Genomic DNA, 18,220 nt, shown 5'->3' on the forward strand with positions numbered 1-18,220 from the left:
AAAATGGGAAGTCTGTAAAAGCTACGGTCTATATGACAGTAAAAGCCATTACGGTGCTTGTGTGGCTAAACTGAGATCCCACCATTGGTCATCGAGAGCATGATCCAATTTAAAATATGCTTCCAGGGTAGTATTCACAGATGCAGTTCTAGTATTTCTCACACACTTGCTTCATGACATTGTTTTTTAGTTTTTTTTGCTGTCTAGTGTTTTGGAAATCCTGCAAAGCTAACGCCGGGTGCAGTAGATTAGACACACACAGTTCCATTTGGCTACACACTTTACAGTTTGATCAATTTGACCTCAAGCCTCAATAACATGAATCTCCTTCTACTTTGTGTCTTCTATTTGGTCACGCTCCCATTTCTTAACCTCGTTAATTAATTTCTCGTGTATCCATTACACCTTTAGTAGACCTCTTAAAACCGCTATGGGTTTTGAAGTGTGCTCTTTAAGTCCACCGTGTCCTTTCTGTTCTGTCCCCAGGGATGCTTCACACAGTGGAGGACCAAGCCACCCTGGAGAAGGTTGACCAAGGTGAAGTAACGTCTCTTTTTGGTTCAGATAATCTGTATGTGTGCGTTAGTATGCTTCCATACACCCTGCTCACAAACATAGACAAATACTTTTTTTTGATGTAGTTGTTACAATGCAGACAGTCTGAGAGTGCACACACACACACACACACACACACACACAGGCTGTACGTCTCTCTTTATCTCAAAGACACTTTGTGTGGCTGTGATAGTGATCTCTACCGGTTACTACGGTAATCTTACATTGACTTCACTCAGCAGTTTCTGAATGTAATGCTTTGACCTCATTTTATTGATATTCTTTCACTGCTACACTTTGCACTCCCTTGTCTCTTTGTATTGAAAGATCAGTTTAGGCTGCTATATGCAGATTATGTTGTAATGTTGGACTCACAGTGAACTAGCTGTCTTTAGCGCACAGATTTGTCTCACTGCAGCAAAGTCGTCCACAATGCAAAAGATCTTATGGTGTTGGGAGATATTATGGTAGCTTTCTCAAAATGCCTCCGGGGGACCACTTTGCTGTCACAGTTAAATAGACTGCTTAACATCTGACACTGGTTTTGCTCTTTGCACAGAACATTTGTGAAACTCATTTGAGCCTTATATATAATTTAGTCATAGTGTTTGTTTGAGAGGAAAGAAAGCCAGGAATCTTCCAGAACCTTTCAAACATAAGCGAACATGTGAAGCAGCCATTGTAATATGAGCTTTGGTTTGAGCTGAGAATGATACCTGCATGTTGCCTTTGTGGAACTAAGAGTCTCCAGCAGGTATCTGGAGAGTCAGTCAAAGAGCAACAACGTTATCATTGATCCCAAAAGAAATGAGCAAAACATGTCAAGGCACAACATCTAAAGTTAAACATTTGCCGGCTGACGATTGGGAATTTAACCCCCATATCAATTGAGATTGAGAATGTACACCGCAAGGGAACATTTAAAGATCAGGATAATCATTTCAGGTCAATCGTGATGAAGCGGCTCCGATTCAAAGATAAAGCGGGAATTCTAAAAAAATGTTCAGACAATGTGAGACGGAAAGGAATGTAGCTGAGGGCTGAAGTGAAGGAAGCATGTGACAAGGAACATTTTGTACACGCTATGATCAACCTATTGTTCATCAAACAAGCTCTTCATCTGTGATTTGATAACACGTCCATATGTTATCTTGGTAACGGTGTCAGTATCGATTCTGTATTATTATTACAAATCAAGAACAACATTTCAAACAAGATATATTCCCAAAAGATCTCCTCTGCATGCAGTCAGATTTCAGTATATTAATCAGTTTTTTGCAAAAGTGGTTACCACTCGAAATCAACACATCACTTTCCAAATGCAGTCGAGTGGGTTACTTGGTCCTGACCCTTCATTTTTATTGGTCTTGATAATACTAATAACATTTATGTAATACATGTCAAAACACTTGGTCAAAGATTATACTCCTACGCTCTAGACATTCACAACATAAGTTCTAGTTATAATGAAAATTAACCTGATATGTCTCTCTGTGTTTGTGTGTGTGTGTGTGTGTGTGTGTGTGTGCCAGTGCTGGTTCAGCTGCTCCTGGAGCTCCAGAGCGAGCTGTCATACCGCTTTGTTTTGGATGAGATACACAAACAGGTGAGACCAGCACACTTCCAACACACCTGCTCCTCCACACGTGCAGGCACAGAACATGCATCAGCGTCATAAACTATTTAACCGTGCTTGTGAAACGCAGAACACATCCTCCCAGGGTCGTTTAGTAAACACAGCGGGCTCGTCTCCCTCTTGCCGCTGTGGTTGTCGCCTCACGGGGAGGCAGCCGTGAAAAAGACTCAATTGAGCAGCCGCTGCTGCAGCTGGGTGATAGTAAAGCTGCGTGTCCTGATGATGACAGAGCGGTGCAGCACCAGGCAGAGCTGCAGACAGGTCTCATGAATCAGTTCAGGTTACAACTAAGAGTTCAGAAAAAAACAAAAATTACAGGGATTTGTTTGAGATTAATATGGATCACATGGATAAGGATCGGGAGCATCAATTGTGGGGTTGTATGTGATGTAAAATGAAAATCATAGATATGATTATGGAAGTATATTTTTTTCATGCCGGCTGTTCTGCTTAAATAATACCTATAAAAGTAAAATGCTAAAAAGATTTCCATCCTATAAATGTGCCTGTGCCATGTTCCTTCGTCGTGTATCTATCGCTATTGATTTTTTATTTTGTGCATTCCCCGTCCAGCTGAGTGACCAGATCAGTGTGAAGGGTTTCCTGCCCACCTTCAACTTCTTGGGGAACCTTGTGGAAGCAGCTCCCAATGTTGCCTCTAATCTGGTGACTAAGTATGGTGAGACACACCCAGTGACAGCTCAGTTATATATACTGGCACTGTGACCAACAGCTGTGTGTTTACATGGGCATTGTCATGTTTGATGTTTCTGACTGGCAGTAACAGTTTTACTGTTTTGAAGCATAACATTACTTCGAAAGAGGGCAGGTGATACTTGGAAATGTTGTCAGCAGTTCGTAGCGTTCTGCCCACATTTCTTGATGCTGGACAAAAGGGGGATGAATTTACTTAATTTGTTAATGAGAGATTGACATTCACACAGTTGCACAATCATTTGGGGAAGAACAGATAATCCGATAAAAACTGTTTTGGGTCCGTTTCAAAACTGCAAATGAGTTTGCATCAGATTTGAGATGGCTCTTCATGCCCGTCTATCTTTGTGCCGTCTGAAATAATTGGATTCATAAAAATAATGCGACACTGGGGCAGTTCACCTTGAAAGCTGAGATCGAGAAATATATTCAACTTGAATGGAAGAAAATAAAATGTTCAGCATCCCCTGTTTTCTCGGCAGCGTGATATCCACAATTCAATCACGGCAGTCTATTTTGACCTTTTCAATTACATCCCTAATGCATAGAAATAGTTGTACTGTGTCCACTTTTGAAATGGTCTTGGGGAAAAAGTAATAAAACTGTATTTTTCATATTGTTTCCCCGACTTTTTCACAATCTCTAACCGCTATGACCTTTGCAATTACGCTGCAGCTGCTTGGTCAGTGCCAGGCCAGCTCTTTCCCCTGAGAATCACATATATACGGATATATATATATATATATATATATATACAGGACTGTCTCAGAAAATTAGAATATTGTGATAAAGTTCTTTATTTTCTGTAATGCAATTAAAAAAAGAAAAATGTCATGCATTCTGGATTCATTACAAATCAACTGAAATATTGCAAGCCTTTTATTCTTTTAATATTGCTGATTATGGCTTACAGCTTAAGAAAACTCAAATATCCTATCTCTAAATATTAGAATATCATGAAAAAGTATACTAGTAGGGTATTAAACAAATCACTTGAATCGTCTAATTAACTCGAAACACCTGGAAACACATTTTCAAATGTTTGATTTTGTTTTGCTGTTATAAATCTTTTTTTTACTTGGTCTGAGGAAATATTCAAATTTTATGAGATAGGATTTTAGAGTTTTCTTAAGCTGTAAGCCATAATCAGCAATATTAAAAGAATAAAAGGCTTGCAATATTTCAGTTGATTTGTAATGAATCCAGAATGCATGACATTTTTGTTTTTTAATTGCATTACAGAAAATAAAGAACTTTATCACAATATTCTAATTTTCTGAGACAGTCCTGTATATATATATATATATATATATCATGTGTTTGTATGTGTGTGTGTGTGTATAAAATCCTCCATTGTAGTGAGGCAGAATCCATTTAACTCTCTGCCACAATCATCTGTATGATGGCCGTCTACTTCCTGAACCATTACCTCACTCTGTTTAATGAGCATTGGTAATCAACCGCAAGCCTGTGTGTGTGTGTGTGTGTGTGTTGTTGCTGTATGTTTGTGTCATGCTTGAACACATGTTTTTACAGGCAAGAGTGACTGTGAGCTTTGTGCCAAGTAAAGCAGGCAGCGTGGTTCTCTCACTGTGCAACATGTGTGTCCACCTTCATGTGTTTTAATGAGCTTCCCCAGCTCCCCTGAACAGCCTCAGGTAGCGGCGGCTTGTTGTGATGTGGATGCGACATGCGGGCTGCCACTATTGACTGTGTGCGCCTGTCTGTGGCCTGTCACTTAACGGGTCTCTGTGGGGCTGTTTGGACTAATGACAACGGCACAGCAATGTCAACACGGGCCCAGAGCCCTGACACCTCTCCCTCTCCCTCTCTGACTCCATGTCCGCCTGCTCGTCTAACTGATTAACCCCTGTGTTTTTCTCCGCCTGAACCTGTTATGTATTTATCTCTCTCTCTCTCTCATTTCTACATTGCCGGTGTCTTCCTCCCATAGGTCCTCACTGAGGAGTGGATAGAGACAAATGAGTGAGCAGGGAGGGAAGATGAAGCGTTAATGAGATGAGGAAAGGGGAAGGCAGACGAAGATAACGAGGAAGATGAGGGAGGGAAGGGACAACGGCTAACAGGTTGAGATGATCACAGCTCCTTCATGACATAATATCTCCATTAAGATGTCAAATGAATGCACCTACCTACAGCTGTGCTTTGACTCAGACATTTGAAAGAAATACATAGAGAACAATATTTCTGGCTTTGGGGGGTGTCCTGTATATATTTGAATGGACCAAACGAACCCATGTTGTTTTGAGAAAACAGTGGAAGCTGAAAGTAAAACACCACAGAAAGGCAAAGCCAAGCCAGCTGATGCAACCAGTGCAAAAACAACAGAGCAACGCTGCAGAAAGCAGATCACAGAGAGCGGTAGTTCAGGGCGTCTCAGTGGGACAGAGCAACGGTAAAGAAGACAAAACGGAAATGTTTAATCTTTTTCTGATTCAGCTCTTTGTGCGTCTCTCTCTTGCGTGTAGACGTCATACAACAACGTGGTGTTCAACAACAATGAGGCTTTTGGTGTTACTACTCTTACATCGTGTTCTTGCATTTAGCAGGTCTCTCTCTCTCTCTCTCTCTCTCTCTCTCTCTCTCCCCGCCTCTACCCTCTTTGCTCTCTCTGAGCCCGGCTCTCATCTTGGCCGCCTCATATGTTTTGGTTTAATCAGCCGTGCCTGGAGGCCTGTCCGGCCTCACATGGGGCTTCATCTGCTCCACAGACCAGCTGGGTTTGGGCTCTGTGGCTCTGTCGTCTCTCTTCTCACTTATTCTTTGTTCTTCTCCTTCTACCTCCAGATGATCAAACATCATTCATCCTCTGTTCTCAAAGACTCTCTTTCTTCTCGAAAGCCATTTTCGGTCTGACCTTTAAAAATGTTCTCTGATTATTTGATTATATCCACAACAACAGGTATTACAGCTGCCACGTAAACGATCAAGGTGACCTCGCTGGCATTAAGAAACCTGATTGACGGAGCTCGTACCAGGCAATTAATTCCGTTATGTGATTACAGTGTGTTGCCGTCAGTCATTTGACCTGATCTGTATTTCGGGGATGTGGTCATTTGCTCTCTGAGCTATAAGAGAGGGATGGTTTTAGAGAATCAGCCTTTCAGTTCACACACACACAAACATACGCACACACACACACACACACACACACACACAGTTGTGCTCCCGTCTTCGTTCAATATGTAGTTTATGATACCAGGGCAGTGTCCCGTCCGGTGGCCCGGCGGCTTGTAGCGCGCCGCGGGGACGGCTGCTTGCATCGAGAACCACACACCGGAGGTGAAGAAGAGTTTGGTTGTATCGTTGTTGTAATATCCATCATTAAGTCTGCAGAGCCCTGAATCTATTGCCACACCACATTGTTGACTATTGCACAGTGATTTGAATGATTTTCATGTTTGATGTCATTTATTTATGTTAACAGAACAATGCATTAAGGCCCTCTTTATTTCCAAAATAACTTTCTTTTTTTATTATTACTCTTAAGACTCAATTTAAACTGTCTGAGTTATTTTTCTGATGTTTGTTGCCTAAATACGTTTTTAGCTAATGTCACTTCTTTGAGTTGTATCTTGAAGATGTTAAAGATAATTATGTTATGCAAAAACATTAAAAAATATTTATATATATATATATAGAATATGTATCTATAATTTTTTCGTGCTTAAGTCCCTCAGTCTCTCTCTATTTATCTCTTTTTTCTGACTCTTGTAGATGTCTCTCCCTCCACACGTCTGTCTTATACTCGCTCACCCTCTGGCTTTCTCTCTTTCTTATGCTCAGCCTTTTCTACCTCCACCCGCTCTTCTTATCTTTCTCTTTTGCACCGTCACCGCCTCTTCGAAAGTGTCTCTCTACCCTCTGTCTTTCTCTGATTTTCCATTCTTCAGATTCTGAATTATTCTCTGTCTTTGTCAGTGAGCCAACCTGTGAGTCGAAGAGAGGAGACACTTTTAATCTCTCAGTTTCACCCTCCTCCTCCTGCCGTGTTACTGTGCTCTCCTCAATAGCCTGACGTCAATCCTTTCAGCTTCACGGCAACTTTCCCCTCCGTTTGGGCTCTGGCATTGTCTGTCACCGCTTACCAAGTCGTTCAGGTGAAACTCACCAACAGACTTTGTTCCCAGTGTTTGCTTCATTTCCACGCCTCATTGTGCTGGTAATCTGTGCTCCTCTTGCACTATATTATCTGTTACTCTCCTCTGGGTTTCTTTGTCTTCTGGACCCTATTTCTCTCACTACTGGGGACGCCACTTTTTTAATGCCAACCCAGTATTGAGGGAGAACTCGGCAGCCTCTAAACGGATTATAATGTAATCGATCGAGGCAATTACTCGCCGTCGGTGTACCAGTAAATGTGCTTGTTTAGGCTGCTGACCGTGTCCGATAACATTTTGGAAAAGACTGCAGGGAAATAAAACTAATACATTTGGATTTTGTGCCTCGTTATGAAATCTCGTGGCCTCATCCACATAATCAGCAAAATATTAAATCTCATATATGACACTGAGATAACACTCCACTATGTTTTCTGTACGCTTTCTGTACTTTACTTGATTTGTTGTATTTATATACAAAGTATGTTTTTGTTGTAGTTGCACCGACCCGGTTTCCCCACATGATTGTGTATCCTCTTCTTCTGTCCTCCAGTGCCTCTGCTGGAGCGCCTGTGCTCGGCCTTGTTTTACCCGGATGAGGCGCTGAAGGCTTCGGTCCTGCATGTGTGGCTCAAACTGTTCGGCACAGCCGGGGGCTTGGCGGCTCAGTCTTTGCCCACCGCCATCAGGGACAGAGTGTGTATCCTGTTGCTGCAGACCTTGGCCAATGCCAACTCCCCCCAACTCATCAAAAACTGTGTTGGTGAGAGAAAAACACCTCTTATTTCATTCAGCCGTCTTGGGCAAAGCCAGGATATATTCTATTTCATAATATTCTTTTTTAAGTGAACATTTTCATGACGTGTGTTAGAAACCTCCTTTTTTTTCAAAATAAGTGTGTTCAAGCATCTTTGAGAGCATCATTAGCTGCCTGGATGAAAAATAATTGGCCTCATTTCTTTTTCTGAGGCACTATTTAGTCTAAGTGAGATTGAATCGCTTTCTTCTTCAGGTTTAAAGTTGTCGAGATCTTAGGCAAGCATGAAGAATACCATTATCGAGCCAAGATGATGGGAGGATGTTATCACAAATAGATGGAAATTGTAACGGCACAACAGCAGGTAGTGTGTTGACAGAGTCGGGGAATGGCTTTTATGAATCTGTCATGTAGGACAACACAATCTCACTCCCAGCTGCTCGGGATAGAATTAGGATTGGGACTAACGGGATGTGGATTTAACACCGGAGTAAACGTTATTATCGCACTGGTGGCAATTATGTGCATTTTAAAGAAATGTATCAGAACTGCCGTGAACTCACGAGCTGCTCCCTCATCATAGATCCCCACTAGTTTGGAGGGATTATTAATAATAGAGATGTTTTTTCTTTTTTTAGAAAATCTAAAAGGCAATAATGGTGCGACTGTGGATCAGTGGTTAGGAGGTCCATCTTTCAATCAGGGGGTTGGCGGTTCAATCCCCGCCTTAGTCGATGTGTCCTTGAGCAAGACACTTATCCCTGAATTGCTCCGTCTAGCCGTGTCTACGGTGTATGAATGTAACATGATTGTAAGTCGCTTTGGATAAAAGCGTCAGCTGAATGACATGTAATCTAATAAAATAACACGTTCATCATCATATTTCTCAGTGAATCTACTTCAGAGTGAGGCTAGATGGAGATGAAAGAGTGTTGCTATCTCGTAGGAGTTTTCATTAAATTACATTTTATTAAGGATAATAAGCTCTCCAGCGTGTGCAGTGGGTGATAACCAGGATATAGTTATTTAAAAGGAAAGTCAATGTATTAACTTTGGAGAGGTGGGATGCACTGTGGGCCTGGAGTAGAGGTACACGGCTGGTTTGTTTCAGCTTTTAGAGGACTGTGGAGTTCGGATTTAGCTGTTTGTGTAATTTTAAATAGATTGAATAGGTTTACCTTCCCAGCTCTGGTGAGAACAGCAACATAGAGGAATTAAACAGGATTGTTGTTTTTACATTTTTTATTTAGCGCTGTATTATCTACACAGTGTTCAAGAGTTTTCCATAAAAAGGAAATAATATGCTTCTTATGATCTCTTGCGTTTTTGTACTTGTGGCTGGAAAGGAACACATTTAATTGCTCATAACTGTTTATTGCATTGTGTGTTTGAGTTCTGCTTTGTGCACAGTATGAATTCATTATAATATCCTTTTGTGGATCCTTTCCCCAGGCTTGACTTTTATCATTGCAAGAGTTATGCCTGTCATCATGAATGTATCTTGTCCAACATCTTGCTATTGATGTGTTTTGAGTAATGGCTGGGTTCAGAGCGCTGTGCTTTGTCATCAGTATCTGCATTGTGTCTTTCATCTGTCAGGCTTGCTGTTGTTGCTGTTGCAGCTGAGAGGGGCGGTGACAGTTCTGATGAGCAGCAATACCGATCAGATCATGTGCCATGAGAACCAGAACATCCAGGCCGACCAGTGCCAGGTCCTCAGCCAAGACCAAGAGCAACACTGCTCTCTGCCTCTCATGCTGAAAAAGGTCTCTGTCCAAACATCCTGCTCCCCCCCAAGACCCCCATATTGACACTGACGATGATCATAACAAGAAGTTCTAATCCCGGATTAATGTCCCTTTGAAAAGGGGTTCAGGGAAGGGAGGGTTTACCCTCGACAAATATGTGCGCTTCATGTCTGGGAAATCAATGTGTAGATGACATCTAGCTAGATGTTCTCACTTATGACTCTCATTACGCCACAACTTGAGCATTTTCTTTTTGTAAACAATCATTGTGTGTTGAGTTGATATAAATATTCAAACCCTAATCATGTGTTGGCACCAAACGGGAAGCAAATTTCCACTTTGCGTTACTCACGTGAGTTTACTTTACTATTTGTGGTTATTTGCGGCGGAGAGAAGGAGTGGCTCATCTCATTGAAACAGGTGTCATTTACGTCTTCCACCACAGAAGAAGTAACCACTACTTCTACTGTGGACCCACAAACGCCCTCGTGTTTGGGTTCATAATATTATCCGTAGCCGCATGCAGGTCTGTGAATTTCACCGGCTTCTTCAGTCAGCGATGACAGGCGGAGCATCTCAAAGCTGATTGGCTTTCGGGAAACAGCTTCACGCAAATTATTGAAACATTTCGCGATTTTGCACCCATTTGTGACGCCTGCTACAAATTTGCGTTACTTTTGTCTATTTGCGTCTTTGCACTGACTTTGTATGTCATCTACTTGCGCGGTTATTTTTTTTGCCATTACACAACCCTGAAAACTCCAGAGAACTTGGGAGGTAAACATAAACATATAAAATGTATTACAGTTGCAAAGACAAACAACCGTAACAGGGCTTCACAAAAACATAACAAGAAAATGAATCATGCACACTTGCTCACTTACTTGGTCGCTACAAATAAGATCATTTACTTTTCTTAGATTTTTCATTTAATTGTGTAGTTGCTGTTAGTGGTACATTATGTCATATACAGCACACCGAGTCTGCCTCATGTTTGATGGAAAGTGTTTATAAGTAACAAAGTTATCCTTGTTTACCTCAGGGGTCACTTTCATTACCTTCGCATTCTGAGAATGCTGAAGGTTATGTTTTGATCGCTGTGTATTTATTTATTTGTATGTGTGTGTGTTATTCGCATAACTCAAAAAGTATTAAACCGAATCGCATGGAATTTGGTGGGATGATTGGTTATTATCCGGGGACCATTTGATTATATTTTGGGATCGATCGGGTCAAAGGTCAAGGTCAAGGTCATGAAAAGGTACCAAAAAAGTGCCTGCGGCGAAGGTATATGCTCTACCGAGTGCCCGTTCTAGTTTGTATTGTTATATTATGAATTTGAAGTACAATATTGCTATTATTGCATCACCCAATGCTGAACTGATATTTTTAAAAGGTTTATGCTTTAGAAATCATGGAAATCTGACAAATGTACAAAAACGAATATTTTCACGCCTGTGCAAGCTGCCATGTTTCGTCATGGTACTGATATCTGACAGCCTTTGACAAATTCATAAACTAAGAAGATCTGAGAGTATCGACACTGTACTGTAGACTCAGACATGTCGCGTATGTCTCCACACTGGAAGCTCTGAACACTGTTTTCAATGATAGCTGGATTCTAATAAAGCCCCCAAAATGTTTTTTTCTCCCAGTTGCTGATGAGCGGTGATGAGATGTTGCAGGTGACCAGTGCGAGGTGTATTGCAGCTGTGCTGGTTCACTCCCAGTGCAGTGCTCCCTTCATCCAGGCTGACGTACCTGGTGAGACGCACACACACACACGGATATGCTAGTTATGCAAGCTGTTGCCCTCGCTGCTTTGTCTTCTACAAATAATTTACTCTGCTTGCCTCGACGTTCCATTTCGACTCGCTTTCTTAGTCTTTTTTTATTATTCCTCTGGCTGTGCCTCAGTGTATCTCACTTTCTTCTTGTTTGCCACTGTTGCTTTCTGCTCTGCGTTTGCACGTCTCCCCTCAGCACTGTACAGGAGTTTATTTGTAACATTTGTAAATAGGATGAGGCTTTAAAATTTTTTTTGTATAAACGTCCTGTTTCTGTTTATCATTTGGACGAAAAACATGACCCCCTGTTTTGGGCGTGGTGTGGTGATACTGCACAACAGTATTGTAGTGAACACTGTACCCATCATCGCTCTTTTCCCTCTTAGAGTTTCTGTTCGACCGTCTGGCCGGGAGTCAGAGTGAGACGCTGCTGTGGTCGGTCTACAGCTGTCTGATCTTACTGACTGAGGACCCGCTCTTCTTCTCCCAGTGTCACTCGGTCTACGGTGAGAGAACTGAGACGGCTCGCCGTTCTGTATGAGCCGGCGTCACGACCGCAGTGAGGAATCTCTATGTGAAAGCTTCGTGGTATATCGGTTAACATCTGAAAATGTAGGTCATGTGACAGTTTACACACAAAAGTCTGAACTATGAATAATTCCCAATCCCTGGTGTGTGTGTGTGTGTGTGTGTTTAATATATCTATTAGTGATTGCCATTACAGTAGGTGATGAAAAATAGTTTGAAAAGCACTTGCAATACAAACTTCATTTACCAGCACACAGGATATCTGGTGTAAGCATTCCTTGTGCTATTACGTTTCCAGTTTGGCTTAATATCAACATGAGATCTTTACAGCAGATTATGTGTCGCCATAAATTAGAAAGATGTACGTGCCACTGTTTGATTGACATGCAGGATGTTGTGTTTGTCTTTTGTGTGATGATGGTTTTGCACCTGTGTTCCATTCATGAGCATGCCACTCTCATTTGAATGCAGGACATCATTGTCTGAAGATGAGACGGATGTGTTGTTGTCGGCCAGGTCGAGTGTTTCTCAGTCACAATGGGTTTGTGTGTTAGGTATTGACTCCATTGTGCGCAGCCTGAAGGAGGCTCTGCAGCTGACCAACCTCGAAGTGCCGAAACAAGGTCTTCTGCTCCTCACTGAGATACTGGAAAGGTGTGTGACATGAGTGAACTTTGTTCACGGCTGTTCCTCAATAACAGAAATATATTAAAACTGCAGGTAGGAAATGTAAGCAGCAACAACAGCGGGGGGACTTTTATTGTGAAGAATTTAAAATAAATTAAATGCATCCACTGTTTTACAGCCACTCGCTCCTTAAACAACAAAATATCGTCCATCGCTAGTGAAAAGACTCGCGTGACCACGAGTGTCACGTCGCAGGTAGACACAGCTGCAACTCATCGCACTTTCTTCGTGCTGACATTTTCATCTCAAGATTCCTTTTCGGTATTTTGCAATGGAAAGAATTGTTAAGCCTATTTTTGTGAAAGGTCAGTTCAGCTGAACACAACAAAAAACAGTTGAGATTCTTACTTAGTTAGATTTTGAGATATCTGCTGCCGAGACTCCTGCCGCACTGAGAAGGATTGAAAAATGTCAGAAACCGTGTCCTGGTCGATCAGGATGATCCACAGACAGCAAACAGCTTTCATTGGGAATTATTTTAAACTGGAGAGATTTGTAGTTTATTCACGTTATGCCATAGTCCACTGAACTCTGAAGAAAGATGTGATATTGAGTTGACATAATTATCATGCAATGAGATGGCGTTTGATGACTTAAGCATCGGCTGGGATCTATTTCACTTTGTAAAACTTGTCAGTTGATCATATTTTGTGATATAATTACATTATGGTTATGATTGATGTCATTGTCTTTCTTTGTTTTTTTAACTTTCTAACCAAAGTTATAATGAATGTAGTTGTGATGCTTTTGTGTGTTAATATCACCAGAAGACCCCTATGCTAATGACATTTGTACATAAACTGAACCTGTCATGCGGTGTCACGGATGTCGCAGCGAGAGAGGACCCAAATGCCAACATAACTGCAAACAAAATTATTTAATTTCAAACTACTAACAGGACAACAAAAACGCAGACCAAACGGAACGAAGCCACACTGTGAATGAGACGAACAGGGTTTACATACACAGGCAAGGTGAAGGTGATTGGACAACGGGGAACGAGACACAGGTGGACACAATGAGGGCGGGGCCAGCAATCACACAGAAGGAAACAATCAGGGCCAGGGCAGACAATCACAGGGAGACACAAACTCACAGGGAGACACAAACTCCAGATCATGACAGAACCACTTCAGCGACATCAAAAACGTGTTAAATACGGTGCACCGGAAAGGTTTAATTATATTTGAATTAAGTGTCTACTGGCTCGCAGATGAAAATACATCACGAGTCAGTAAAACGTTGTCATATTTCTGCAAGGTTGACACAATTTTAATGAAATGTTCTTCCCTTCCCATGGCAATGATACAGAGGATAAGAGATTTGAAATGGCAAGGGAAATGTGTCATTTACGCTGAGTGGAACAGTAAAACAAGCCAGAGCAGAGCTCTTAAAAGCTGAACAAGCTGAAGTGTGTGTGTGTGTGTGTGTGTGTGTGTGTGTGTGTGTGTGTGTGTGTGTGTGTGTGTGTGTGTGTGTGTGTGTGTGTGTGTGTGTGTGTGTGTGTGTGTGTGTGTGTGTGTGACAGCCATTGTGTATAAGTGAGTGCTTCTTCGTTTGTGGCTGTTTTTGTTTGTGTTTTTATCTATAGATAAGCACCAGTTTGTGTGCACCTTTGTGTGTATTGATGTGTTATTTAGGTTCTGTGTGACTACTGTTGTGGCAACAGGGAGCCAGTCCACAGCTGTTGTGGCGCTCCGTCATAGACCAGAGACGTACTTTGGTGATCTTTGTAACGGCGATAGTTCAGCACTATTTGTTTATTATGTGCCCTGAAGGAGAGAGAACCAGTGTCTTTGTGGGCGTTAGTGAGGGACGGCGAGTTCTTTGTGACAGTCACTGCTGTTATTGGCACAGCAAGCCAAAGAATGACAGACAGATCAGGAAAAAGAACAGACGGTCGGGGCCAAAATGTCAAAAAACATTTCGGCAAAACATTCTAAAAGGACCTTTGGCATCGGTTCACCGGCTAATTTAGGATCCACACAGTTCCATCCCATTTGGTAGTTTACAACAGTGATTCCTGTATAATTTATCGTAGATGCTACAGCGCTGCATCTTATTAAAAAAAGCTGACATGGTACATTTTCTTTTTCTGATATTTATATTGAGATAAGGAGGCATTTTCACCCTAAATTGTGCATGTGAAAAGCAGTGGTCTGATGCACTGAGAGCAACATTTAAGAGGCTGGATCTCCAACATCGCAATGTCAATGAAGAAATAACATATCGTGCAGCCCAGAGGTCAGCTTGTCCATGGCCCATTTCCCTGCATAGTGCAGCAACTGTTCCTCTCGCTTCAAGGCGGCATTTAACAACGCCACTTATTTATCTGTGGACAGGCAGCCCCCGAGCAAGCGCCTGTTCCCCAGCGGTTCGGGTTTCGAGGCAGTTTCAGAGGCTCTGTTAGGTGGAGTCTCCTGCTCCTGCCTGCTGGTCGCCACACAGGCTGCCAACGCTGCAGCAGCCCTGTTCAGGTACACACACACACACACACATCCTGTGGACACATGAAGGAGTCGCACACTGTCAAGCACACTTTGTCTTGAGGGTGACAAAGTTATGATTGTTAGTTGATACATTTTGTTTGTCTAAGAAATTGTCCTTCCTAACATTTTTGATGTTGGACTTACAAACAGGTGCGAGTTGGACACACACAAACACACACACACACACACACACACACACACCTCACTCACAGGTTAACAGTAAACACACACACATTCAGAGACGGAAAGGCTTCCTCGTAGGTATATTGCTGGAGCTGTTTTTATTCACACACTTGTAATATTTGCCCATACCGACGCACACAGACACACTTACCCAGAAAGGCCTTCCTCCCCCCTCCCCTCCTACTTAACCCTCCTTTGTATAAACTGCTGTCACTCTGAATCCTCTAGACTGAACCACCAGTCCAGACCAGTCCAGTATGGGAAGATAGAGGGATTGATTGAGGCTATCACCAGCAGGTACTCAGAGCTGCCCCTTCCCTCTGCTGCCCGTCATCGAAGCTCCGTGAGTTAGTTGTTCTTTATGGCTGATCCACGAATATAAAATAACACACAATTCAAGAACTGGAAGACAAGGGAAGAGTCTGTTCCGTCTGTCTAAGATTGTGTCTATATGTTTATCACAACAGCTGTTGATGCTGTCTAGCAACGTGTCAACCAGTACATCTGTGATGACAGGTTCGATGAAGAGGAATTTAATTCTTCTCTGAAGGACTGAATGTCTTTTACTGTTTGTTTTTTTGTTTTTTTCCTGCTGTTACTCGATGCCGCAGACTGTGGAGCATTATTTACAGGTGTAACAGACAGTGATGCAACTGTTAGTAAGATATGTCTGGATGGCATGTGTTCATGTCCCAACTTAAAGCTTACATTTATTAATGAATGTATATAATTAAGGATGCCTATCAGTCTTTTTTATTATTATTGTATCGGCTATATTGAGCACGAACGACCCTTTACTTTACACCAGCTGTCACACAGGTGACGCAAATGTAAAATTGGAAAAGAAAAATAGTCCAAGAGCCACTTGTAATGTCTGCAATGCAAGCGTGGTAACACAGTAATGGAGCTGCATTCAATATATAAAGAAAAATAACCACCTAAAGGAATACAGTGAGTTACTCAGGCAAAGGCTGCGCCCAAGCAGCTAACACGAGAGGACACCTCTAAAGGGCTACAGAGAGGGTAATGGTGCGTCCCTTTCGATGACCAGCCCATCGCTCATGGAGCTTTAGAGCCACGTGAGCCGTCCCAAAGCTTAACAACAAGGTTTCTGAACACATATGTGTTATTTTTCTTTTTTTTATCAGACTATTATTGGCTTTACCACAGACATTTGGAGTTCTGACGCTTGCCCCGTGTCATTGCTTAGCCCCACTGCACACTGGATTCACTCCAATGTTGATTTAAAGCAGGAGGTACAGCAGAGCACAACAACAGAGCATACAAATGTGTATTTTTATAAGGCAGTGGATCATATGGGGTTACCAAGCAATGGCTGCATGGTGCACATGCTTCAGCTGGTTGTACTCATCACAGACACAATGACTCAAAGATGTGGGATACTTAACCCTTGTGTTGCCTTCGGGTCAATATGACCCGATTCAATGTTTCACCCTCCTGTTACCTTTATATTTACTAACATATTTTACCCTTGAGGTCAATATGACCCCAGCTATTAAAATCTCCAGAAAATTATTAGAATTAATATTGTTTTCCAAGTTTAAGTGTGAGGTACTTTATGTTTGTTTGTTGACTCCCGAAAGAACACCGACATTAAACATTGAATCGGGTCAAATTGACCCGAAGGCGACAGGAGGGTTAAAGCATTCATCACAGGCACATCTGGAAGATATCCAGATTGGTATGCTGAGGATACTCTCATTCAAGAGCTAAAGTAGAAGGAGGTAAGGAGGGCTTCCAGTGAAAGGCAAAGCCCCACACACAGCAAGCAGCAGCCGCGGCAGTGTCTCTAATGACATCTTAGAAGAGATTGAGGATGGGGTCTGTGAGCACCTCATCAGTAGTTGTTCAGGAGAAAACCTTCCCAAGGTCAGACAACCCACTCCAGCAGTAGAGGGCAAGTGCTACACACTCCTGCCTCACTGGTCCCTCTGTGCCCCCTGTGGAAGGCAAGAGACTCTTTCGTGCAGTCTCACATGTGGCTGATGAGAAGAGGAACTGGCTGAACGCTAACAGATGCTGATTTTCCTGAAGAGGAATCTTTGGCGAGAGAATAACTGAATGAGAGAGAGAGAAAAAGCTCACGCAGCAGCTCAAATAAAAGATCTTTAAGAACTTCCTTGATTTCAAACGAGTGCCTGGAGATGTTGTTATTTTGCTGTTTAGGTTTTACTGCAATGCTGCTACTTTTCTTTTCACTGTTTTCATGTTAAGCTACAACACGACTTTGAAGTGTCCTTAAGATTTCTATTGTTTATTTTTAGCATACTGGTTTTACTATAATCCTGCATTAAGCATTTTGTTTTGTCAGGAGGCATTTAAATCATATTGTAGCTTACTTTGTTTCTTTAAGAAAACACTAAGGAACAGCCTGGGTGCAGACATGTTTTAACCCATTGTCAAGCACATTGGATTGAATTCAATAATTTAAATATACTTGAATTGTGCATTGTACAACTGTATTATCTATTAATATATAAGTATCAGACTGTTAGATTAAATTACTCGGATCAGGACATCCGAAAGAAGGACTTCAAGTTTTATTTATTTTAAACACCAACTGTCGTGATTCTCTTGAGGAAATCTGTTTGGATGATGAATCTTCTTTGTGATCTGGCAGGATTTGATCAAATTGACTTGCTCTCTCCTCTCATCATGTTTCTTGTTTCCCCCCCCCCCCCCCCCCCATCTTTCTCTGGTGTCCTCCAGAGGAGTCTGAAGAAGCCAGACCCCAACAGCCCGGCTTCCAGGTCCGAAGGGTTCCTGCTCCAGTCCCTGGTCTGTTTCCAGGCAGCCTGCAGGTCAGCACGGAGGGTTACATGTCGTCACTGAAGGGGGACAGTGAATAAACCTGTTGAAAGATTAGTCGTTATTGTTACTTAAGGACTTGATTTGAGCATAGTATTGAATAAAGTGCTACTTTATCACATTCCGGATGTGAATACTGTTAAATATATGGGTGACTCAGCTAAATTAAAGTTTCAGCTAAAACTG

The 18,220-nt window shown here is 42.0% G+C and overlaps 1 protein-coding gene across 1 annotated transcript in view; it reads left to right on the plus strand.

Moving 5' to 3' along the window:
• Positions 1-18,220, plus strand: part of LOC130188914 (meiosis inhibitor protein 1-like) — a 48,994-nt gene that overhangs the window by 1,589 nt on the left and 29,185 nt on the right. The window contains exons 3-13 of the mRNA XM_056407479.1: positions 487-537; positions 2,088-2,161; positions 2,765-2,870; positions 7,580-7,789; positions 9,383-9,549; positions 11,187-11,295; positions 11,705-11,824; positions 12,401-12,500; positions 14,876-15,010; positions 15,434-15,548; positions 17,936-18,027. Coding sequence (XP_056263454.1) covers positions 487-537; positions 2,088-2,161; positions 2,765-2,870; positions 7,580-7,789; positions 9,383-9,549; positions 11,187-11,295; positions 11,705-11,824; positions 12,401-12,500; positions 14,876-15,010; positions 15,434-15,548; positions 17,936-18,027 — 1,279 coding nt within the window. The remainder of the gene's footprint in view (positions 1-486; positions 538-2,087; positions 2,162-2,764; positions 2,871-7,579; positions 7,790-9,382; positions 9,550-11,186; positions 11,296-11,704; positions 11,825-12,400; positions 12,501-14,875; positions 15,011-15,433; positions 15,549-17,935; positions 18,028-18,220) is intronic.

Source organism: Pseudoliparis swirei, chromosome 23 (genome assembly GCF_029220125.1).
Source record: "Pseudoliparis swirei isolate HS2019 ecotype Mariana Trench chromosome 23, NWPU_hadal_v1, whole genome shotgun sequence".
Lineage (NCBI taxonomy): Eukaryota > Metazoa > Chordata > Actinopteri > Perciformes > Liparidae > Pseudoliparis > Pseudoliparis swirei.